Below are 24,967 nucleotides of genomic sequence, written 5' to 3'. Positions count from 1 at the left end.
TCTAAAACAGCAGATCTTGCTCCTTGCTCAAAAGCTGCAGAGCCTGAAACATGCTATAACTGTTTGATTTGAAATATAAGCTTCCCTCTTCACCAGCTATGACAGAGGAAATAACATATGCGAATCTGGAATTTAATAAATTGTATGCACTGGAAAATGTCCCAAAGCCTGACGCTCCTGAGGAAAAAGGTACAATCTCTATGGGGTTTTTTGGTTATTGTGCTAAAAGTAGCTGGGCTGGGAAGCGCTCTCAACCTAATCTTAGGCAGAGTGGGCCAAATTTGATCCTCTAACACTTCTCTTGGTAGAGTCACACCAGTGGTGAATTTGTCCTGTTTTATTGTCATTATTAATTAACAGAAGTGTGGAAGCATGCACATTGGTGTTCAAAGCGTGAGGGAGATGCTGTCTCTACCCTGAAGATTTTCTTATGTAGGGAACCAATCCTGGAAACACTAACTGCTGAGAGTAATACTTTTTGCCATGAGTAGTCCTATTCACTTGGATAGATTACCCATAGGAATGAGCAGTATGCCAGGTAATAAGTGGTTTTGGGATCAGGCTCTAGAGAACAGTTTGACACGCTAGAGAAGATATTGTGTCATCAGTTCATAATCATTTCTGCAGAATCATCCATGGCACGATGCAGCCTAGATTAGGATTTTAAAATTCTCAAACTCTGGTCCATGGGGAGGAGAAGATCTTTGTTTGCTTTCATGGTTAACCTGCTCCAGGTTGCATCTTTCTCATGGGAGATTGTAACATTTGGTGACAAATTATAACTCTAGTTTCTGGAGCAGAGTGCTTGTGTTGTCTCCATGTGAGGGGGTGAACACAGCCAGAGAAGAGGGAAACAATTTAAACAGTCAAAGCTGCATTTTAAAAAAGAGACCAAGGTGACATTAGAAAGCGGAAGAAAAAACCCTCAAAAGCCAAACCCCAGTTCGTGGAACCTTTTCCCAAAACAATGAATGAGAGTTTATTTAATCAAAACACGTACAAATCAGGAAATTGGTTTGCTGTGGCCTCCTGACCAATTCAACCACAGAGCCCCCGTGCTGTTCTCTGCAGCAGAGTAATTGAAATAGAAAACTACTTCCCTTTTCTGGTTAACTGTCAAAGAGGACAAAGCGTTTTGCCTTCAGGCTCAAGCTGGGGGCTGTAGCTTGGTAGGAAAGGTGGAAGTTTTTTTCATCTTTACATTCAAATACATATCAGATTATTTAGCAGTTTTGCCATTTTTCTGAAAGTAGCAATCACCAAACGGCATCAGTGTGTTCTCAGCCCTGATTCCTGGCTGAGGCAGAGGAGCACACAGCATGATTCAGGAGGGGAATGTGCAAAGTAGCTTTAAGCCACCTTTGTATTATTCCTGATCCTGGGCCAGCTGTGCTTCAGTCCAGTCCTCTGGTACCAATTAGAGCAGTCTGAAGGCTGCTCCAACTTGCTCCAGTTGCTAGTGATCATAAATGACCATTGGAGCAGCTAGGGATCACCTAAGTTCAGGAAAGCCCCAACTGTGCCTTCTTTTCTGGAGCCACTATTTTATACCAGCCATAAGGAGGAGAGTTAGCACCAGAGCAAATACACAGGTATGATCCTCCTGGGCCGGCTATGCCGCTGTGTCCCAGAGGTGCTGTGCATAGGGGTCATAGCACAGTTAAGGATCTGGGCCATTTAAGGATTGTAAAGTGCCCAGAACCTTGGCTGGAAAAACAAAGAGAAACAAAGAAATCCTGTTTCTGATACTGACCAATGTCGAAGGCTTTAGAGGAAGATTTCAAAGTCAGGCCCCAGGAGGATGTTGTAAGCAGACACACAGATCTTTCAGTGCTCTCTGGACATACACTGATTGCAGCCAGCTTCTTTGAAGCATCTTTTGAGGAGGGCATTGCCACTCTTTGGGTCTATTCTGTTCCCTCATTCCCAACCCAGCCTCCTCTGACATTTAAAGTGAACTTCCTTTTCTTTGGAGTGCCCAGGAAAGGCAGTGTCCACTGACACTTACTATAACCACTTCCAGGAACTTGACTATGTTCTGTCTTTCTAGCAATCTAATTGAATTGAATTCAGTGGGGTTAGTCCTCATTTGCACCAGTCCCTGTGGGAGGAGAAGTGGAGCCATATTTATTTTCAATAAAAGCAAAGTTTATTTTGCCTCCAGTAGAGAGTAAATAGAAAAACCACAAAGTAAATAGAAGGGGCCAGATCCTCAGTTGTGCCAAAGCTCTATTCAGTGCAGCTGAGAAAGGAGGGGATAAAGGAGAGCTGAAGCCACATGTGCTGATTCTGAGGTCAATGGGGCTGGCCTATTTCTTAGTGTAATTTATAGCAGCCTCGGACATTCTCTAAATTATGCCTGGCTGCAACAGTCCCCAAGGGGCTGCCTCATAGTGGTGATCACTGAAATTCAGGGCACTCTGGCAAAGGGGGCTAGACTTTGGGTTGAGGTTGGCCACTGAGGCAGGTGCGAGTCCCCAAACCTGCTGTTAACCTCCCCGGAAGGGGGTAAGTCTGGAGTAGTGGGCACTGCTGGAGGGCAGTGTCCTGAAGTGGATAGATAAATAAATAAAATAAATAAAATAAACACCACGCCCTTATGTTGGTGGTATAGTGATAACTCCCACTGTTGGTCCCACTCTGTTAATTGCATCACCTGTGCTCAGAAAGAGAATTGGCCTATATCTCTGAAAGGTCTCTCAATGCAGACTCTTTCTTCACTCTTTCCCAAGTGGCTGTCACTAGCCATGTTGCTGATAGGAAGAGAGAGAAGCAAAGATGCTTGTGCTACAAGCAGAAGAGGTAAGTGCTAAAGAGGGAACTAACTCCTTCTCCTATGCATAATTTACTTTTTATTCTCCAAAGTGACATTTTGGTGATAATGCAACTCATCACTGAAGCTACTTTGTTAGATGTTCACATACCACAGGGATAGGTGAGGTATAAGAATCTGGACAGTGTCCTACATAATATCTCATATTGTCTATATTTTCTCATCTGTAACTTGCTTAATTTTTTAAGCATCACTTCTTTAAGGAAACAACAATGTCTGCTGGAGTGAATTCCTCTTGGAGAAAATTACTGTTGGAAGCTTTCTCAGAGAAGGTTAACTCTCTTCTTACTTGGACAGAGGAAATATGGTTGTGAGTGGCAGTGTAAATGTGAGTCAAGAGCTACAAGAGGGGCAGAGTTCTCAGCTCACAAAGGATGACTGTCATGGGGCCCCTGATTTGGGTGGAACCTCAGCATAGGTCATGCCCCCTTTTTTTGATTAACTGTCAGGGAGCACAAAACAAACCACAGACACTGGCTGTGTAGGTCATCTGGCTTGCTGGGAAGTGTCGGCAGAGAACTGTGCAGCCTGGAAAAAACCCCTATCTGCAGGGAGAGAGACGGAATTCTCTGCCGAATTTAAACACTAATTTAAACACAAATTTAAAGGTTGGGACACTCGGAATTTTGGTTAATAACTAAAATAATTTCAGAGAGTGTTTTCTTCTTTGATCAGTCCAAATGAATTACCTGTACTTGCAAACACTTAAGCACATCAGTAATTCACCTGGGCTATTCATTTGAGTAAAGATAATATTGTGCAAAGCATTTGTAGAATTGGGCTCTATTGGAACACAGGTTAACATTTGGATAATTTAAATTTAATTTTCCTTCTCTATGTTTCTAACAACTGAGATGATGAAAATGTTAATGTCTATAATATTTTTCAGTTAATTAGAGGGAGAAACAAAACAAACCCCATATTATGGCCTGATTCTCAGTCACCCTAAGGCTGGTTTACACCAATCTGAAAGTGCAAAGACATCTTAAAGTAGGTGTAAATTTCATCCACACTCACTTAAAGATCCTTTACACTGCCAGAGTGGTGTAAGGTGGTCCTACTGTAAATGAGAATCAGTCCTATTTCTGTTAGCAATTCAGATTGTGACATCATTTACAATCTGCTCCTGATCCACATGTTGTAGCCCTTGTTTCATTTCACAATGGTGTACGTCCCACATCTGCATTCCCACATCTAATTTAAACTCTCTGGAATCTCTCAGTATCACTGAGTACTTGACCACCTCCCCAGGGGAGTCTGTTTCTGTGTCTCAGTTGCTCTGGCTGTTACAAAACTTGCCCTAATGCTGTATGGTCAGGAGCAGTGGGAATCCCTGTGGCCCGCAGAAATACAGTGGATCTCTCTGGTGCACCAGATAACACACCTGGTGCTCTGTCTGCTAGGAGGGTGCAGCATGCACTGTCTTCCAAGGCTAGCCAGTTCCTTCCCTCCTTCCTGTCCCCTTTCAGAGCCTTACACTACAGGGTGTGCTAGAAAGGAGCAGTCACTGCACTGAGAAGAGTGCAGGGTCTACAATTTTTGCTGGCCCTTATGGAGGAGACACAAAAGCCAGCACACATGTTGCATCCTCCTTTTACCTTCTTGTGCAGCCTCAAAACCTGTCCCTTTGCCTGAACTTTTCCTTGTGTCAAAGACTATCCCCTTAGGCCTAGACAAGCAAGATTCCAGGAAAGTTAATAAAGCTGAAGTCTCACATATCAGAGCACAAGCAGTGGTTCCCAGGCATTGGCCCCGATCCCTGGAGCACTCCTTGCTCTTTCTGACCTGAGCTGGTAGAAACCAGGTGCCAGATGATGTACATTGGACTATAAATCAATTATCAATACACTGATTTATACCAGCCAAGGATCTGGGCCCAAGTACCTGGACTTGGGCTTCTGCATGGTCACATTGAACTCTAACTCCTGGGGACAGAACCTAGTCTCTGGAGCACTCTCAGCACCCTGTGGCAAGCGACAAGGACTGAGAATTGATCCCAAGCCTGCTGCTGAACTGTGCAGAGTGCTAACCCCTACGACATGCATCTGGTCATAACAGAACATGACCATAATGCTGTGAAAATCCTGTATTCATCCCCACATATGAATCCTGACCCTGCAGTTCTTCAGAAACAAGTTGCCTCTTTAAAAACCAAAGCACAGAATTTACACAGACAGATGTTGCAAAGAGAAATAAGTGGTGGGTAGATGGGTGAGAAGGGAGGCAGAGGAAGAAAGAGAGGGGGACTGTTCCTCAGTTAAAAGGGAACATTTCTCTTTTGTAACATCCTGTCATAGGAAGTTCTGGGCCACTCTGCTCTGACATCCGGGTTGCATCATTTGTATCTACCAGTGCATTAAAAAGGAGCCCTCTCTAAAATGACAGATATTGTTCCTCACTCATCTGCTGCAGAACCTTGAATGTGCCTTAACTTTTTGACTTGAAATATAAGCTTCCCTCTTCACCAGCTATGACAGAGGAAATAACATATGCGGATCTGGAATTTAAAAAACCTTATGCACTGGAAAATATCCCAAAACCTGCCGCTCCTGAGGAAAAAGGTACAATCTCTAAGGAGCTTTTTTGGTTATTGTGTTTAAATTAGCTGGACTGGGAAGTACTGTCAACCTAATCTTAGGCAGAATGGGCCAAATTCACTCCTCTAAATCCATTACTGTCAGTAGAGTTACACCAGTGGTGAATTTCTCCTTTTGTTTTATTGTCATTATTAATTAACAGAAGCGCAGAAGCATGCACTGTGCAGTTCAAAGCATGGAGGGAGATGTTGTCCCTCCCCTGAATATTTGTATAATGTAAGGATCCCTGCAAACACTAACTGCTGAGAGCACTTTCTACCATGAGTAATCCTATTGACTTGAATGGGACTACCCACGGGAGTGACCAGTGTGCAAGGTAGTGTTTGTGGGATCAGGTTCTAGAGTAGAGTTTGAGAGTCTAGAGGACATATTGTGCCATCCATGGGGATTTTGGCAGAATCAACAATGGCAGGATATTGCCCTAGATTAGGATTTTATAGTTGTCAAACTCGGGTCTATGGGGGAAATAGAATCTTAGTTCTCTTTCATTTTTGACCTGCTTCCTTCTCACGGGAGGTTGTAACATTTGGTGACAAATGATAACTCACTTTCACAGTATAGAGCGTTTGTGATGTCTCCATGCGAGAGGGTGAACAGAGCCAGAGAAGAGGGAAATACTTTAAATAGTCAAAGGTCCTTTTAAAAAAGAGACCATGGGAATATTTGTAAATGCAAGAAGGAAAAAAAAAAGGCTCAAAACACAAACTCTGTTTCACGGAGCCTTTTTCTGAAACAATGAATGAGAGATTAGTTAAATACAAAACTCTCCAGACAGAACTTTTGTTTGCTCTGGCTCCCTGACCAGTTTGGACCTCAGAGCCCCAGGCTGATCTCTGCAGAAGGGCTTGCATTCAGCTAGGGAAACCTCAGATCCCGAGTGAATCAAACTGAAACCACTTCCTTTTTTTCCTTATCTGTCAGAGACCACTTGTGATGCTGTCAGGCTCCAGCTTGGGGCTGTACCTCGGTAGGGAAGGTGGTAGGTTATTTTGCCTTTACATTCAGATAAATGCCAGATTATTTAGCAGTTTTTTCATTTTTAGGAAAGTAGCAATCACCAGACGGCATCAGTGTGTTACAGGCCTCGATTCCTGGTTCAGGATAGAGGAGCACACAGCATGATTCAGTAGGGGAATGTGCAAGAATGTCTGTAAACCATCTTTGTCCTATCCCCAATCCTGGGCCAATTGTGCTCTAAGCCAGTCCTCTGGTATCAGTTAGAGCACTCTGAAGGCTGTTCCAACTTTGCTGCAGGTGCTCGTGACCATAAATGGTCATTGGAGGAGGAGCAGTTGGGGATCACCGGTTCAGGGAAACCCCAGTAGTGTCTTCTTTTCTGGAGCCACCGGTTTACACCAGCCATAGGGAAGGAAGTTAGCATCAGAGCTATTACACTGGTGTTACCCTCCTGTACCAGCTATGCCACAGTGTCCCAGAGGTGCTGTGCATAGGGGTCACAGCAGAGTTAAGGATCTGGGCCACTTAAGTATTCAAAAGTGCCCAGAACCTGGGCTGACAGGCAAAGAAAGAAATTCTGTTTCTGACACTGACCAGTGTCAAAGATTTCAGAAGAAGACATAATAGTCTGCCCCCAGGAACGTGTTGTAAGAAGGCACACAGGTTTCTCAGTGCTCTCTGGACACACATTGATTGTAGCCAGATTCTTTGCTGCATCTTTTGAGGAGGGCAGTGCAACAGTTCAGAGATGGACCTGTTGCAAGTTGTGCAGCCAGCTCATCTGGTGAGGAGGGAGTGGTCGGGGGGGATGAGGGGGAGGCTCACAGGACAGGGGCCTGATGGAGAGGTCCAGAGAGCTGGGGGGAAGGGCAGGCAGGGAGAACCCTCCTGAATAACCAACTCGAGGAAGGCCTGAGAGACAGGCAGTAAGGCTGCCCTCACCTCCTGGTGTATACAAAAGGAAGTATTTCTTCACGCAATGCAGAGTTAACCTGTGGAACTCTTTGCCAGGGGATTTTGTGAAGGCCAAGGTTATAACAGGGTTAAAAAAAGAACTAGATAAATTCATGGAGCACAGGTCCATCAAAGGCTATTATCCAGGATGGTCAGGGATAGTGTCCCTAGCCTCTGTTTGCCAGACGCTGGGAATGGGCAGCCGGGGATGGATCACTTGATGATTACCTGTTCTGTTCATTCCCTCTGGGGCTGCTGGCATTGCCACTGTTGGAAGACAGGATACTGGGCTAGATGGACCTTTGGACTGACCTCATATGGCTGCTCTTATACACCGTCGAACTTGAGGGATGGAGAGCCCCATGTGCTGGCCAAGCGACAGGGGTCCAATTGTTTTACTCCAGGAGGTCTCCCTGATTCTGGTGATACCTGTCAGGACCAACTTCTGGCTCACCAAGGGGGACTCCGCCACCTGCACACTGAGCTGGGGGTTGTGTAGCAGAGGTTCTGCAAAGAGGTCCTCCTTCTTGGCGGCCACCATGGACCTGGTCATCAAGTCCAGCTTCCAGGTCCTGAGGATGTCCCAGTAGAAGACCGGCAACTCAGACAGGTCTTGCAGAAGACCCCTCAGATGGAGGTAGAAGAGCTGAAGGTTGTATCAGAGCCCTCAGAGATGGTGGAGGAAGGCGTGCACCAAAAAACTCTACACTAGGGTACCTGCACCATAAAGGAGTCTCTGCAGGGCCTAAAGGTGGTAGACATGGACCTTACTGCGAAGGCAGGGCAGGTCCTGTCCACCCTCTCCCAGGAGGAGACTCAGGACCCCCACAGAGACCCAGTGCAGCTTCAGCCAAAAGAACTCCAAAATTTTCTTCTGGAGTCAGGCCAGGATACCTGGGGGCTGGCTTAGGGTGTTGAGCCGGTGCCAGAGCATCCCCATCCTCTGTAAAGTAAGGGAAAGAACCCTAGTTAGTCAGCTTCACACCTGGGAGTGATCAACTAATTGTCTCCTGCCCAGAAGAGGCAGAGCTAGCTAGGCTTTAAAAGTAGACTGAGGGAGCTCAGCTGGGGGAAGAAACTGCAGAGGAGGGAGGTCTCTCTGGCAGAAAGAAGTCATGGGATAAGTTTTAACAGATAGGGTACAATGGCGGAAGAACAATACAGGATCAGGTTAGGCTTCTGCAGGGAAAGCCCTGTGTAAAGGCCAACAAGGGTCTGTGCTGACCATCTGTAGCCCTTGCAGTGGAAGAGAGTCTGTTGGAAACTTGTGTAGCTGCAGCCCTTTCCAAGCAGACCTTTCACCATTTCTGAGTCTGCCCTATCAGAAGCTGGCTCAGTGTCTTTGTGGGTATGTGGGAACCAAGGAGGAAGGAAGGAAGGAAGGAAGGAAGGAAGAAGAACAAAGCAGCAAAATAAGGCATTTCCAGAATGCAGAGCTTTTACTCACTGAATTCATTATTAGTTTTCATAGATTCCAAGGCCAGATAGGACCATTATGAGCATCTAGTCTGACCTCTTACATAGCACAGGCCATAGAACTTTCCAAAAATAATTCCTAGAACAAATCTTTTAGGCCATGTCTACGCTATGACTTATGGCATTCAGGGGTGTGAAAAAACCACTCCCTGAGCAACATAAGTTTTGCCAGCATAAGTGGTAGTGTGCACAGTGCTATGTCAGCGGGAGAGATTCTCCCGCGGACATAGTTACCACCACTGATGGAGGTGTTTTTATTAAGTTGACAGGAGAGCACTCTCCCCTTGGCATAGAGCAGCTACACGAGCAATCTTGCAACGGCGCAGCTGCATCGGCACAGACATAAGCTCGCTAGTGTAGACACGGCTTTGGAAAAACATCCAATCTTCACTTAAAAATTGTCAGTGATGGAGTATCCACCACACCCCTGGGTAAATTGTTCCAACAGTTAATTACTCTCACCATTAAAAATTTACACTTTATTCCCAGTCTGAATTTGTCTAGCTTCAACTTTCAGGCTTTGGATCGTGTTATACCTCTCTCTGAAAGATTAAAGAGTCCATTATTAAATACTTGTTCCCCATGGAGGTACTTATAGATTATAATCAAGTCACCCCTTAGTTAAAATAAAGAGATTTTGCACCTTGATTCTATAACTATAAGACATGTTTTCTAATCCTTTAATTATTCTCATGGCTTTTCTCTGAACCCTCTCCAATTTATCAACATTCTTCTTGAACTGTGAGCACCAGAACTGGACATAGTATTCCATCAGCAGTCACACCAGTTTCTGTTTAACATTCTCCAGAGATACAAGTGGAATGGGAAAGAGTGTACTCACCATATGATGAGACGGCATCATCTGCTTTCCCCCCAAATACAGCACAGAAATATATATTAGCATGTCTGCCTTTTTTGTATTATTATTGGTAATTCTATCATACCCATCTATCAATGGACCAATACCATTGTCAGGATTCTTTTTGTTCCTAATATATTTAAAAAACTCCTTCTTATTGTTCTTATTTCTGCTGCCCTAGATAGCTCCCTGTGTCCTTTGACTTCCCTTATCAATTTTCTACAATTCCTAATTTCTGATTTATATTAATTACTATCAATTCCCCTTTATTCCATTTGCTATGTATTTAATTATTATTTTTTTTTACAGCTGCCTTTAATTCTACTCTAAACTAGTTTTTTTTTTTAAACTTAGCACAGCCTTCTTCCTCAATTGTGGGCTTATGGCATTGGGGACATCTAGTAAGGTGTTGTTTAAAGATTCCCAATTATCATTCAATTTTTTTCTGATTAAATTCTTCCTCCCAGCTGGTTTGGATTTGGTTTATAATTGTTTTCAGCATTGTGAAATTGGCCCCACTAAAGCACCAATTATATATATTACTGGTCTGGACTTTTTTCTGCTGTTTCTGCAGGGCGCCCCACTTCATCCCCCACATGGCGTCTGGCTGCCCTGACTTTCCTCACATTGTGCTTGGCATTGCTGGTAGGGCTATTAGCCCTGGGGATTGTGTGTAAGTATCAATACTTTTTTATTTGGTGAATTTGATACAGGTATCTATCCATCCCCTGTGTCATAAATATAAAGGGAAGGGTAACCCCTTTGAAATCCCTCCTGGCCAGGGGAAAGCTCCTCTCACCTGTAAAGGGTTAAGAAGCTAAAGGTAACCTCGCTGGCACCTGACCAAAATGACCAATGAGGAGACAAGATACGTTCAAAAGCTGGGAGGAGGGAGAGAAACAAAGGGTCTGTGGGTCTGTCTATATGCTGGGGTTTTCTGCAGGGGATAGACCAGGAATGGAGTCTTAGAACTTTTAGTAAGTAATCTAGCTAGGTATGTGTTAGATTATGATTTCTTTAAATGGCTGAGAAAAGAATTGTGCTGAATAGAATAACTATTTCTGTCTGTGTATCTTTTTTGTAACTTAAGGTTTTGCCTAGAGGGGTTCTCTATGTTTTTGAATCTAATTACCCTGTAAGATATCTACCATCCTGATTTTACAGGGGGGATATCTTTATTTCTATTTACTTCTATTTTTTATTAAAAGTCTTCTTGTAAGAAACTGAATGCTTTTTCATTGTTCTCAGATCCAAGGGTTGGGTCTGTGGTCACCTATGCAAATTGGTGAGGCTTTTTATCCAACATTTCCCAGGAAAGGGGGGTGCAAGTGTTGGGAGGATTGTTCATTGTTCTTAAGATCCAAGGGTCTGGGTCTGTAGTCACCTAGGCAAATTGGTGAGGCTTTTTACCAAACCTTGTCCAGGAAGTGGGGTGCAAGGTTTTGGGAAGTATTTTGGGGGGAAGGACGTGTCCAAACAGCTCTTCCCCAGTAACCAGTATTAGTTTGGTGGTGGTAGCGGCCAATCCAAGGACGACGGGTGGAATATTTTGTACCTTGGGGAAGTTTTGACCTAAGCTGGTAAGGATAAGCTTAGGAGGTTTTTCATGCAGGTCCCCACATCTGTACCCTAGAGTTCAGAGTGGGGGAGGAACCTTGACACCCTGTAGTCTGAAGTTGTTGATTTAACCATCGCACAGGTACAGCATGAGCAGTGGTCATACAAGCTTCCCAGACACACTATCACCCCTTAAGGACAGGTTTCAGAGTAGCAGCCGTGTTTCAGCTGTAGCTCATGAAAGCTCATGCTCAAATAAATTGGTTAGTCTCTAAGGTGCCGCTAGTCCTCCTGTTCTTATCACCCATTAATGTACTTTACCTTGGTTGAGCTCCAGAGTAGTGTTATTGCTGCAAGTGACAATTTCTGGAGCCCATTCACTCCTTAACCTCTCTATTTAAATTGCCAAAGGGAAGCCTTTTGGTGACACCAAGTTATGATGCTCTTTTTTGTGATATGGAAACCAGTCCCATGAGGAACTGGGTGACATCCACTAATTCATTTCACACTGAACACTTATAAGGTGGGGATGTTTTTCAGTTATTATTGACCTGCACTGGATATCAATTGGTGACAAAAAGGTGAAAGGATCTGTATCTCATTAAAAAGCCAGCTCATTTTATTTAAAATTTATTTTAAAATAGAAAAATTACACTAAACCTGTAATGCCAATACTAAGGGTTACTACCCAAAACAAGGCACAACATTTAAACCAGACGAATAGAATAACCAAAAATTTAAAAAAAAACAGATGACTGGCACCAGACTCCTTGTTGTTTTTGTGGATACAGACTAACATGGCTACTCCCAGATACAAAAATTAAAAGAGGACAAAAACAGGAATAATTTTGATTCATAAATTATAAGAATACAAAATGCTTTTTGTGAATTTCAGTTTTTCAGGTTTCCAGTGACTTCCAGAAACAGATTGGAAACCTCAAGCAAAACCAGGAAACTCTGCAAACAAGTTCCTCAAAAAGGCTGCAAGACATGAAAGACAATTTGTGTCTGAAAGGGGAAGAAAAAAATAAGAATAATGGTAAATAGGATTGTTATGCAAATGGACTCCTGTCCTTTATTTCAGAATAGATACAGGTTGGGCAATGGTTGTACAATTTCACCTATTCTCTTCCAATTACACCCCATTAAATGACCTCTATACCTGCACTGAAAAGGACGACCACTAACTATATGCAATTAGCAGAGAGGTGAGGTACAAGGGAATTCCTCCTTCATGAGCCATTCAGCCCTTGTTTTCTCTGTTCAAATGGCTAAGAAAGCAAATAATTAATGCCAATTATTGTGCTTTTGTGATGCTGACACCTTCCTCCTAGTAACTGAACTGGTACTATCTGACTGATTTCACATGGGCCATAAAACAGTATCAGATGGTAACTGTCCACTAGTGATGTTGCTTAGTGGTCTGTATAACAGCTTGGAAGATTAAGGATCAACTTTCATTCAGTTCCTCTAAGACTGGGTCATGAAGTGTGAAAGAAGTAGCATGTTCAGAGTCTGGAGAAGCAGGAATGCTTTATATCACTCAGCAATAGAGCGGGGCAACTGTTTTTTTTTTTGTTTTGTTTTTTTGAATAGTAAATCATCAAAGGGGTGTCCAAAACTACTCGTCAACTTAGGTTGAAGTCAGACACATTAAAAAATAAGGAAAAAAATGAAAAAGTCAAATAAAAAAGTTTATTTTTATTTATTTATATCTGTCCAGAAAGTATAAGAGGACTGGACAGGTATTTCCCAAATTGTTTTGGCAAAAAAAAATAAAATAAAAAAATCAGGCTAGATAAACACAAGAATTTAGGTGCCATTCACAAAAGCAGAGTGATTCACAAAAGCAGAGCATGACTGGGAGAATGATTACAGTTTAGGTGCTAGGGCCCTCACTTGTGGTGATGTCCCTGCTCCAAATATTTTTTAATTATTTATACAAAGTGGAATGGCTTCCACAAAATAGACTAAGAGAACCTCATCCAAGAATAGCCTCTAGCTCACTCCCCTGGGATAGAGGAGATAGAGGTTCATATCAATGCATCGGCGAAGGAAACCCAAATATCCCCTCCAAATGAATGCCCTACCTGCCGAGGTAAGGGTTCTAAGAAGGCCTCCTCCTCTGGCCATTTTCTCAATCTAGTTCTTTAAAAATGTCTGGAAACAAAACATTGTGGGATGAAGGAAACATTTTGTTCAACCCCAAACTAACTCTTTAGCAAATTTTTTCCATTGCGTTGATATTTTTCTAAACTAACAACATTCCATTTCTGAATGAATTGTTTCATTTTTAAACGTGGTTTCATTTAACATCAAGGAAACTTTTTTCAATTTTTCATTTCAGTGAGAAAATGAAAAAACCCACCTCTGGTTGGAAACTTACCATTTTTTTCAGATATTTTTGTTCAGACCCTAATCTAAAAAAAATGGTTTGGTTAGTTCTACTTCGCGCTGCCCTCTTTGGCTAATTAAGGAGCAATATTGATTGGCTTCTAATGTGGATTCACTATGGAACCTCAAGGGTGGAGTACACGAGTTGCTTGCAAAATACTAGAAAAATAAGCAGAGCTGGAAAGATCATCAGAGTCTTTCATTGTGATGCCCAGAATCTCGGGGAGATGGGAAAAGTGATTTATTTCTGACCCTGGCTCTAGTGCCTAAGGCTACCAGTGGTCTGAGACTGGGGAAGAGGGATTGATAATCATTTTATAAATAGATCCTTAAGCACAATGGTTCACCAGTGGAAAACATGAATGCATTTTGTTTTTGAAAAGGACAACGGAGTTTCATTTTCACCAGCACTAGTTTTGATCATATTGGAACAGCAAGAAATTTTCACATGCCTCCAGTAATGTCCCCTCTCTCTGAAACTGGAACCTAACACAGAGCATGAATGGGCTTTTCTAATCTAGCATCATCTATGGGAGGAAGGTCTTCAGCAAAGCAGACGCTACTTTCATAAAGAGAAGGATCTCTGTGGAACAGCCCTTATGTGAACATTGAGTTAGTGTGGTTTTTCTAGAACTGTGCAGAAGGAATAATTGGGACAGTGCTTTTGGAAAGTCAGGTCTGTTTGTGGTATAGAGATTTTGGGAGGCTTATTCTGTAAATCTGGTGTCCCCACTGGGGCAGAGTTCAGATGACAGTGTGTATTCTGCATTGTATGGTGGTTGCTCTAGTAGGATGTGTGTTCCTAGGTTGAGGCATAGAGCAGAGGTTCTCAAACTGTGGTCTGCGGACCATCAGTGGTCTGCGAGTTCCATTCAGGTGGTCCACAGATACTTCCCTCTAAGGTGCGCGCCTGGGCAGCCACACACAAGAGAACGAAGGGCCACTCACCTAATTAGTGGAGCCTCTGCAAATTTCAAGTGGTCTGTGAAAAAAAAAGTTTGAGAACCACTGGAGTAGAGGACATGCCCTGTTAGATGCCCTGACTTTTAACCACCTTGCTTTTGTGATTTTTGCCTTAGGTATGTTATGTATGAACTATCCTTTAAAGATAGTATAGGAGCAGATTCTCCTTTACACTGCTATGGGAGCCATTTACACTCCCTTTAAAGCACCATTACGTTGTCAGCGTGGTCTAAAGGGGCCTTACATAAAGGATATTCAGATTCATAATAATGTTATCGATTAAGATGGAAAAAGTCTTGATCCTGGTAGTTCATACCGTCTCCATCCCCATTCTCATTCTCTGGCCACTGCAAGATTGTTCACTAAAAAAAAAAGTGGCCTCTTTGCTGAGTCACAGCAGATTTCAGGGCCTGGTAGGGTCAGTTTTCCATTGGAAGAGAAATTAATCATGAGGAGTCTGGGTATTCTTAGTGCAAGTGGTTTCTTTACACTAGATACGCCTGGAACAGAGGTGGTCACAAACAGCATACAGGCAATCCTTGCTTTCAGGAATCTCAGCCCACACATTAATGTCTGGGTCCCAGCAGGCAACTCTGTCCCAGAAATAAACTGTAGTTACAAAGATTAAAGGAAAGAGCAAATTCTCTTGCTGCTTGTAACAGCTTTATAAAAAAGAACCTGAATCACAAACCTAACAACAAAAAGAAAAGGAGTACTTGTGGCACCTTAGAGACTAACCAATTTATTTGAGCATAAGCTTTCATGAGCTACAGCTCACTTCATCGGATGCATACTGTGGAAAATACAGAAGATGTTTTTATACACACAAACCATGAAAAAATGGGTGTTTATCACTACAACAGGTTTTCTCTCCCCCCACCCTACTCTCCTGCTGGTAATAGCTTATCTAAAGTGATCACTCTCCTTACATTTTTTCATGGTTTGTGTGTATAAAATCATCTTCTGTATTTTCCACAGTATGCATCTGATGAAGTGAGCTGTAGCTCAAATAAATTGGTTAGTCTCTAAGGTGCCACAAGTACTCCTTTTCTTTTTGCAAATACAGACTAACACAGCTGTTACTCTGAAACCTAACAACAATACAGCATCTCTTCAGAGACTGCACACTGCTCTCATGCTGAGGAGCAGAACTTGTAAGACTATGTGTAGAAGCTCGATCTGGTGATTCCTGATATAACAACGTTCTCTGCTGCTGGGTTCAACACAGTTTCTACCTCTTCAGCAATGCAAAATCCAGCCCTTCTCAATGGAGATCGTGTCATACTTTAAAAGAACTGAGACTCAGCAGATCATTTCACACAGGCTAGTGATAATCCCGGGCTTGGCCTGTGGAGGATCAGTGCCATATACATGACAGCTCTGCAACTTCTATGTGCATCTTTCAAGTCAATGGCAGTAGCCCTTGTATTCTAAATTGAATTGCTTAGGATGAGAAACAAAGACAATTTCTCTCTCTTTTTTAGGACCAAATTGTACACTCTGCCCTGCAAACTGGCAATGGATGGGAGGTGACACCTGCTTCTACATTTCAAGAGAGAAAAGGCCCTGGAAGCAGAGTCGAGAATTCTGTTCCTTACAGAATTCAACTCTTCTCACGCTACAAGACATGGAGAAGCTGGTAGAGCTCCTACCCAAGCCTCTTTTATTTTATCTGGATGTAAATTTCTCATAAGCCACCCAAGACAGAAAATGCAGTTTGGTTACTATAGCTCTGTTGCCTCCTATCTACAGGGTGTGGTACATTGCAGTGCACAGTGCCTTTGTCAGACACTGGATAAATAACTTGTGGAACTTACCACCATAGGATATTTTTAAAGCAAAGAGTAGATGTGAGTCTCTCAGATCCTGCTGTGGTTATGAACAATGGGTTTTCCACACAGGGCACTGCCTTCTGGGTGGTTTAAGGAGTAGGTTGATCAGTTCTATGCGGATAACACTTGTCCTGCTCTTCTGGCTGCTAGAGGCGTTCAAGGGCAGGATTTCCACACTTCCACATCAGATGGGCAGAGAGAGAGCAGGATTCATTTCTTTATTTACAATGTGGTAAAGTCGACATAAAATGTTAGCAATCTGATCTGGTAGATGTTACACCCATGTAAATGACAACAGAAGGCACAGGACAATTGGGAATTAGGCCCCTATTGTCAGGCCAAGTCATGGGTAGCCTGTGGGCCTGGAGTGAGCTGCTCAATACTGGGGCTGAAGGTCAGAGATCAATCCGGGGCCAGGCCAGCTCAAAAGCACACAGTCAGATACGGTTACCAGATTGATTGTGTGAGGCAAGAGTCTGGGTCAGGTTGGGTCATGGTCTTTCACTGAGGTCAGCAATCATCTTAAACCGAAGACAGTAAATCAGGGCCGGGAGCCAAGCATAGGTTGAGAGCTGGGAGCGTGGGATAAAGACAAGATGCACTGAGGAGCAGCAAGGCAGAATCAACAGCAGAAGTCCACCAAAGCTCTGTTATTGCTCAGACAACTTCCAGAAACAGCTGTACTCCTAGCTGCCATATGCAATGCAAGGGATGATTTGGATTTGCTGTCTAAAGCCCTATGTGGGTTTTGTCCAAGCTCCCTGGTAGCTAACTTCTTCTGCCATGGACTGTCACAAAGCAACTGAGGCCAGCTGAGTAGGTAGAATTAACTACTGCTAAGTTCAAATGCCTGGGGATGGAGAGACAGGGCATTCTAGTGGAGGAACCTAGAGTCTGGAATTCAATTCCTGTGCTGCTACAAAAAAAACATAAATTTGTGGATCTTTAGGGCATAGAGCTGATCCCATGCCTTTCTTCAGGCTGTTGCTTATTGGAATTGGAGTTCAGTTGTTTGGTCTAAAGTTTATAATTGGATTGGGCATAGAGTTCTATTGTTTTTGACTTTTTGTTTAAAAGTCACATGTTCTACTAACTGGAGCACATGAATTCAGAGACTTTGTATGGGAAGCATTTTCTAAATTACAAAGTAAAGAAATCCACCTTGTATTGGTGCGTGGACAAGGTAGCAGATTTTCTAACTCTAATTTCTGTTGTTTTATGAAACTAAAAATAATATTTATCAAAAATATTTCTTGTCAGTTTTCCCAAATATTATATGTTGTATCATACGTCAGAATCTGTCATATTTCTAAAAAATTAAGACATGAGTTCATAGAAATTTTCCATCTTTGCATTTAGTTCAAATATTCTTTTATTCCAAGATTACCAAAGGCATTTAGGCCCACATATTTAAAGGTATTTAGCCGCTTACGTGCTCAACTTTGCAATGCTTAACTGATTAGGAAACGATATCTCATTTTCAAACACATTTAGGCTCCGAAGTGCCCAAGTCACTTTTGAAAATGAGGATTAGGCTCCTAAATTAGTTAGGTGTTGCAAAGCTGAGCATAGTTATGCCTAAATACCTTTAAAAATGTGGCCGTTAGGGCAGATTTGTAAAGGTGTTTATGCACCTAAAGATGTAGATAGACACCTAATGAGATTTTCTAAAGCACCCAGGCATCTAACTCCCATTGATTTTAATGGGTGTTAGGCACTTTAGAAAAATCCCACTAGGTGCCTATCTGCATAAATACCTTTTAAAAATCTGACTCACTTCAATGGTGACTTTTATATCTGTCCTGCAACATTTCAATAATCGGAGACACTTGAACAGTCCTGTAATACAAATCCGGGCTATATCATCACATCAGGAAGGGTGGACGCCATAGCTTTGGCTGAGAGTTCTCTCCCATCACTGATGTACATTAGTAGGGTTTATTAAAGGTAAGAATTTTAGTTCTTTATTTAAGTAATGTTGTTGTGATTTCCTCACAGAATCATGTACCTCCAAGAGAGACTAGAGACTATTACTGGTTTGGATTATCATGTAAATCTGAAGGGAACGGCTGGCATTGGGAGGATGGCTCAGCTTTTTCAGCACAGAGAACTGATTGGTAATGAATATTTAGGGCCTGATTGGGGCCCATTCCAGGACCCCTGCAGGAGAGAAGCATAGGGTGCCCCCTTACTCTTCTGTGCTGCCTACCTGTGTTCTGACAGAGACGCACAGGGGCAATAACAGCCTTTGTGAGCTGCTAATCTCCGTTCTGCACAGGGCAGGGCGGGAGTGGGCAAACAAGGCTGGAGACTTGGCACTGGCCATGCGGAGCACTGGCTGGCACAGCTGAGCTGGCAGGAAGGGGCAGAAATCCAAACCAGTTGTAGGGCAGCTGTGCATTATTTACCCCCTAGGGAAACTGGCGAAGACACGAGGGTCCTGAACACACGCATAGAACGCACATGTCAGGACACAGTAAAACGATGCCTCATTTTCTAGGATGACTGTCTGTGTGCTACACTCTTAACCACTAGAGTCATTTTTTAAAGAGACCATTGTTTGCTCTGGGTTTCCAACTTTTTGCATAAGGAGCTTTTTGCAGACAGAGACCTCCCCAGTGCCCAGCTACAGGCCACCTTCCTTTTCCAGGAGCAGCAGCAGCACACAGTGAATACTAGCTTCTGTAGCTGCTCACTCACTGTGCCTTCACCCTGTTCTTAAAGGGGCAGTTCCCATTCCTCTTATGATACAATTTATGTCACCATTAACACAGATCTATACAGTAATGAACAAATATTCAAAATTACTAAACACAAACAATGTTAATCTATTTCTAAAACATCTATTTCAGGGACCGCAGATGTGGATACGAACAATGTGCATCCCTATATGACAGGAAAATGTATAAAGATGACTGCTCACGGACGTACTTATGGATCTGTGAGAAAGCAGCTGTCCAGCTGAGATAAAGAAACATCACCAGAAGGGACACTGGCTCTATCAGTATGATAGGACATATACTCAGTGTATTTTGTTTTCATGTGAGGTTTTTATACTTTTTTCAGAATTTTCAGAGTGGGGATTGAAATCGGCATTCTATTATATGCTACACCAGAACTTCTTGTTTCTTTCCCCCCACCCTAGGGTTCAGTTATGAAAATCAAGACAATAACTGGAAAGAGTCTTAGGAAGTCACTTGCAAAAATAAGCTACTGTCAGCATCAACATACCACTGCCATGCACCAAAGAGAACACAAAATCCATCAGTGCAGTTCTGAAATGTGTAACAGACGCCAGATTGAAACTGGGAACTTCAGGCATAGCATGGAACCGGAGAAACTGGAGATAAAATGGGTTGGGTTACATCTTGTGACCAGGACCCTGGGGCATAATCCTTCTGAATAGGAGATCCACCAGAGCTTTTTCTAGCTTTAAATATTGTAATTGAAGTGATGAGGCTTGTCTCTTTGAGAGATAATTCTAAAATATCACAGATCTCAATTTTACAAAAAAGTTAAAAATAAATCCTGAGTTCCAACTTGAAAGAATTTTTTTCTAAATTTCATCACACTTCAGTTATTTCCCTCAGACAACCATAAACTAAAGGCTTGCCTACACTACAAAATTAAGTCAACTTAAGTGAAGTCAATGTACAGCCAACACAGTAATTAAAGTGATGGGTTCACGTCCACACTATGTCCCATCTGTCGGTGGGACATGCCCTGACTAGGAGTGGTTCCACTGACTGAGGTAGGGGATTGTGGGACACTGACAGCTGCAGTTCAGCAGCCCTTGGGGCTGACAGCCTCAACTGTCAGCCTCCCCTCCCCTCTCACCCCCCGCTCCAGTGCTGACAGCCTAAGCTGTCAGCCAGGGGCTAGGCTCACAGCTGGAGCCCTCCCCCTGGCCCGGGTGCTGACAGCTCCAGCTAGTGCCTGGTGACAGCTCGGGCTGTCAGCACCAGGGTGGGGGGAGCTTCAGCTGTCAGCCCTACTCAGGTCTGACAGACAACAGGTGATGTAAATAACTCATTGTCTACATGGACACTGCGCTGCTCTAACAACACCTACCGAATCACAACACCTCTAGTTGAAGTGGAGTTATTATGTTGGTGTAGCGGGCAACTTACTTCGGCAGAAGCAGCATTCCAGTGTAGACACTGACATAATTAGGTTGACGTAAGCCACCTTGTGTCATCCTAACTCTGTAGTGTAAACTAGGTCTTTATCCTATTTCTCCTTGGTGATTTTACTCATCTGATACTTGTACAAAGTTTCTTCTATTTCAGACAGCCAGCTTGTTATTGTATAGATATAGTTATACATTAGCAACAAAAAGCCATTCTTTACAAAGAGTATAGAAAACCATTACAAATATTGCTACAGGAAATCAGAATCATATACTGTGGCTGGATTTCAAAATGTCCTGGATTATTTCATGCTCATAATAACCTTTGCAATTTTACAAGTCGAAATAAGGATAATAACTAGATTGCTGTAATGTGCTCAACTTGTGACAACACTCGAAGACCACTGAAACTTAAGATAGTGCAGAATGCAGCTGCCTGATCACTTAGTTGTGTTCCTTTATTATACAGATATATTACTATGGTTGTGGTGCCTGGAAGGGTCACACTGAGAATGCTTACTCAGGGCAAACAGCAAGGAATAGAGTAGACAATCCCTAAAACTGGTGGTTTATTCTATAATTAGATTCAGCAAGCCAGTAACAAAACAACTTCTGTGACACCACATTGGAGAAGCCAAATACAATCCCCTTTAAGCAATCCAACCTTTGGCTCCCATCTAGACAGCCAATGCTAATATAGTGAAGGGTTATCGAAAACCTTATTCACCATAATTAAAGTTCTACCAATCCTAAAAGACCATTGACCTTACCCAAATACACCCTTACAGCCAATCCTTATTAACTAAATCTAAGATGTATTAATAAAAGAGAGTTATATATAGTTAAGAGATCAATATACATACAAATGTGTGTAAAGTCCTTAGGTCAGTTTCATAGCAGAGATGGTGAGACTGCTGATTTGTAAAAGTCTTTCTGGAATCAATTTAAAAGGTTACAGTCCAATAGACGTTTCAGATGTAGAGTTTGTTCAAGTTCTTCCATGGGAATTCCAGGGTAAATCCAGAGTAAATCTGGAGACCTCAGTCTTGTGGCTTAGACCTTCTCTGTCAAAGTTTAAGTAAACCTGATATAAAAAGGATCGGGCCTGAAGCTTTCTTTATATCTGAAGCAATCTGGGTGCTGACAGGTAATCCCACCACATGGGCTTTGATGAAAGCAAGCAGACAGTTTGATCTCTATTCAATGGGTCCTTTCTCAGAAAATACATTAAGCAATAACTATTCAAATTACTAAAAGAATTCATTATATCAGATAATTAAGCTGAACACAATATAAGTAATGTTACTATGTCCTATAGCATCTTGCATCTTTGATTTTTGAGTCAATAGAATACAGTAATGAATCATTAAGAGACGGGAATAGGATTTTAGCATCTACAAGCTAATTAGATCACATGGTTAAACTTCTAACAAGATATAGGTAAACACAGACAAATACACTTAGCTTCTAGTCTTGATTCTCTAATAATACAGGCAAACATGTTAAAGATTTAAGACTTCTTAATACGGCTTTGACAATGATCTATGAGGAATGGCCCTGTTTACCATTGTGACGGGACAAGGCCAGATGGCTATAGAAAAGTAGTTGGGTTTTTTTGAAGCAGAAAAGAATTTTATTTGTGTAACACTTACAAAGAATCACCAAAAAGGATAAATCAAAACTATGCAACAAAACAAAAGCAAACACAAGGTATAACACAGCAGCCTTCAGGAGGGAGAAGTGTTCAGGCTAGCCTGGGCCCAGAGCGGGGGGGCTTCCTCGACACTTGTGGTCTTCCACCCACTCGAGTTAACTAGTGCCACGCCCAGTGTCACCAATTTATAGAAAAGTAGTGGGAGATAGATATATTAGCTCCAGGCTAAACAAATCCCTGGTACCAGGTTAAGTGAAATGGAAGCTGCTCCAGGTCAATTAAGACACCTGGGGCCAATTAAGAACTTTCCAGAAGGCAGGGAGAATGCTAGGTTGATTGGGACACCTGAAGCCAATCAGGGGCTGGCTGAAACTAGTTAAAAGCCGCCCAGCCAGTCAGGTGGGTGTGCATGTCAGGAGCTGTGGAAGGAAGTTCTGCTGTTGGAGAGGCTAAGTAGTACTCACCATATCAGGCACAAGGAAAGAGGCCCTGAGGTAAGGGTGAAGTGGAGCTTGAGGAAGTGGGGCTGTTGTGGGGGAAGTAGCCCAGGGAATTGTACATATCATGTTTCTAAAAGGTCAGCTACCATAGCTGATACTATTAGGGTCCCTGGGCTGGAGCCTGGAGTAGAGGGTGGGCCCAGGCTCCCCCCCCTTGCACCTTTGCCCCCTGATTAATCACTGAGACTGGGAGACAACAGAGACTGTGCAAGGAAGGATAACTTCTCCTCACCTCCCTTGCTGGCTTATGATGAAAATGGCTCAGTAGACTGTGACCCTTGTCTCTAGAGAAAGAAGGGTTACGTGGAGGGTCACAGTGAGCCTCTGAGGCTAGAGAAATCCGCCAGGAAACACGGAACCCATGGAGGCAAGGACAGAGCTTTGTCACACCATTTTAATATCTCCTGTTAAGTTGTTATGGTCACACACTAGTTGACCTGTCTGTTAGTGTCACAATTACACCATGTACACCAGAGACCACACTGTCCTCCATGCATTTGAAAATACTAGTATCTATTTAAAATTATATGTTTGATTTGGTTTGTAGATGTGCCTTGATATTTGGACAGGTGACTTTTACAAATCTAAAGGAAAAAAAATAACGTTTACTTTCACTTGGTCACTTCATATAGTGCTACAATATCCTGACTGAAAGTGCCATAGAAGTACAAACATTAAATAATGAAGCACCCTCTCCAAACCTCTGTCTGATGTGCAGTGGTTCAGATGGGGCATGGGTAAATGAGATGGAATCATATAGGGCTTTTCCAACTTTACAATGGGTGGTTCTATGAAACTACAAAAATCTATATCACTTCACATTTCCTGTCACTTTCCCAAGCAAAATATATATTTGTGTCAGATATGCCAGAATCATACTTCAAAATGGTGTCTCTAAACTTTCTCGTATAGCACTTAACGGTCCTATAAGCTTAAGAGCAGACCTGTCTCACAGATATCAGAATGGGTGAACAGCACCCTGTTCGGTGGTACTCATCTTCTTTCAATGGTACCATCAGTGAGTCTGAACCTACAGACTTCTCACTAAGAAGTGGGGGTTCCATTAAAGTGTCCTCATAGGAATATCTCTGTCTGTATAATAGCAAATAAAATGTATTGGACTGGCTGCTCCTGGGAGGAAAACACAGCTTTTTCTATACACAAAAAGATTGGTACATTTTTGATAATTTAGGGCTAAGATGAACAATAGATGCCTAAAGTTGGGCTAAATGCATATTTAGGGCATGGGTAGGTACCACATGCATCAGTGACAAGCATGCCCACATAGCTCCTCCAGTTTGCAAAATCATGTCACAGTTGCCCCATGACAATGTCCACTCCAATTCAATCTTCTTCTCTTTATCCACTCCTTATCCTCAGCCAGGGAAAAATACACAGCTCTTACAGAAGAAGACTAGGGTTGGAAGAGACCTCAGGAGGTCATCTAGTCCAACCCCCTGCTCAAAGCAGGACCGATCCCCAACTAAATCATCCCAGCCAGGGCTCTTCCTTAACAAGCTGTCTACGCCAGTCTCTCAAGTTCCCTGGCAAGAGTTGAGGAGGGGAGTGCTGTGGAGGATGTTAATGGTAAGTCTAGGATGCGTGCTGTGTGCTGCCAGCCAAGCAATCAGAGCCCAATTCCTGCTTTTACGTCTGTCTCTAGCTAGAAACGCTGTGCAGCTGTATCCAGTGATCTAGAAGTTGGTGCCTCCACTGCCACGTGGGTATCCCACCGTAGATTCCATCCTTCAGTTCTTTCACCTCTCCAGAGGCTGAAGCACAGAAGTTACACAGAGAATTTACAGAAATCTCTTCCTTAAAAGTTTCTTAAATAATATCCACTGAACTTGAGAGAGGGGCGGGGGGAAGAAACAAAGTCTATTTTAGGTGGGCGGGAGCTCGCAAATCTTAAGTTGTCATTAAATTCCGATCCTATATTTGCCTAAGAGAAAAGCAGACAGACGCACAAAAGGGGAAAGAGAAAGCTTCTGTCTCCGAGTTGCTGGTTGGGTACTGGAAGACTACAGGGATTGCTAGGGCCCTTGGCCCATTTAGACACTCCTTGACCTCATCTGCAATTCCCTGGCCCAGGAAAACATCTGACTGGGTTATCCTGATTCTCATCATATTTTAGAGAGCAAAATTCCCATGGATCATGTTACTTTATTATTTATGGCTTGCTAAATCAGTAAATCAAAGTGCTGTCCTGGCTGGCTAAGCCAGGCTCTTAGGAGACAGAAGGTAAAAAAACAGAAAGACAGA

At 42.8% G+C, this 24,967-nt stretch overlaps 1 protein-coding gene across 3 annotated transcripts; it reads left to right on the top strand.

Annotated features, from left to right (window-relative positions):
- LOC144259195 (C-type lectin domain family 12 member B-like) lies at positions 1-20,261 on the top strand. Of its 3 annotated transcripts, none has more exons than XM_077807377.1 (6): positions 1-189; positions 10,251-10,349; positions 12,129-12,272; positions 16,075-16,229; positions 18,421-18,539; positions 19,275-20,261. In XM_077807377.1, the coding sequence occupies exons 1-6, from the start codon at positions 99-101 to the stop codon at positions 19,390-19,392; spliced, it is 726 nt and encodes a 241-aa protein (XP_077663503.1). In that variant the 5' UTR covers positions 1-98; the 3' UTR covers positions 19,393-20,261. The 3 variants fall into 3 exon arrangements, with proteins under 3 accessions (XP_077663503.1, XP_077663504.1, XP_077663502.1); XM_077807378.1 differs by having other exon boundaries at positions 16,075-16,268; XM_077807376.1 differs by lacking the exon at positions 1-189 and adding an exon at positions 5,251-5,394.
- Positions 20,262-24,967: the final 4,706 nt, after the last annotated feature.

Source organism: Eretmochelys imbricata, chromosome 1, assembly GCF_965152235.1.
Source record: "Eretmochelys imbricata isolate rEreImb1 chromosome 1, rEreImb1.hap1, whole genome shotgun sequence".
Taxonomy (NCBI): domain Eukaryota; kingdom Metazoa; phylum Chordata; order Testudines; family Cheloniidae; genus Eretmochelys; species Eretmochelys imbricata.
This window is presented reverse-complemented; position numbering and strand designations above follow the sequence as displayed.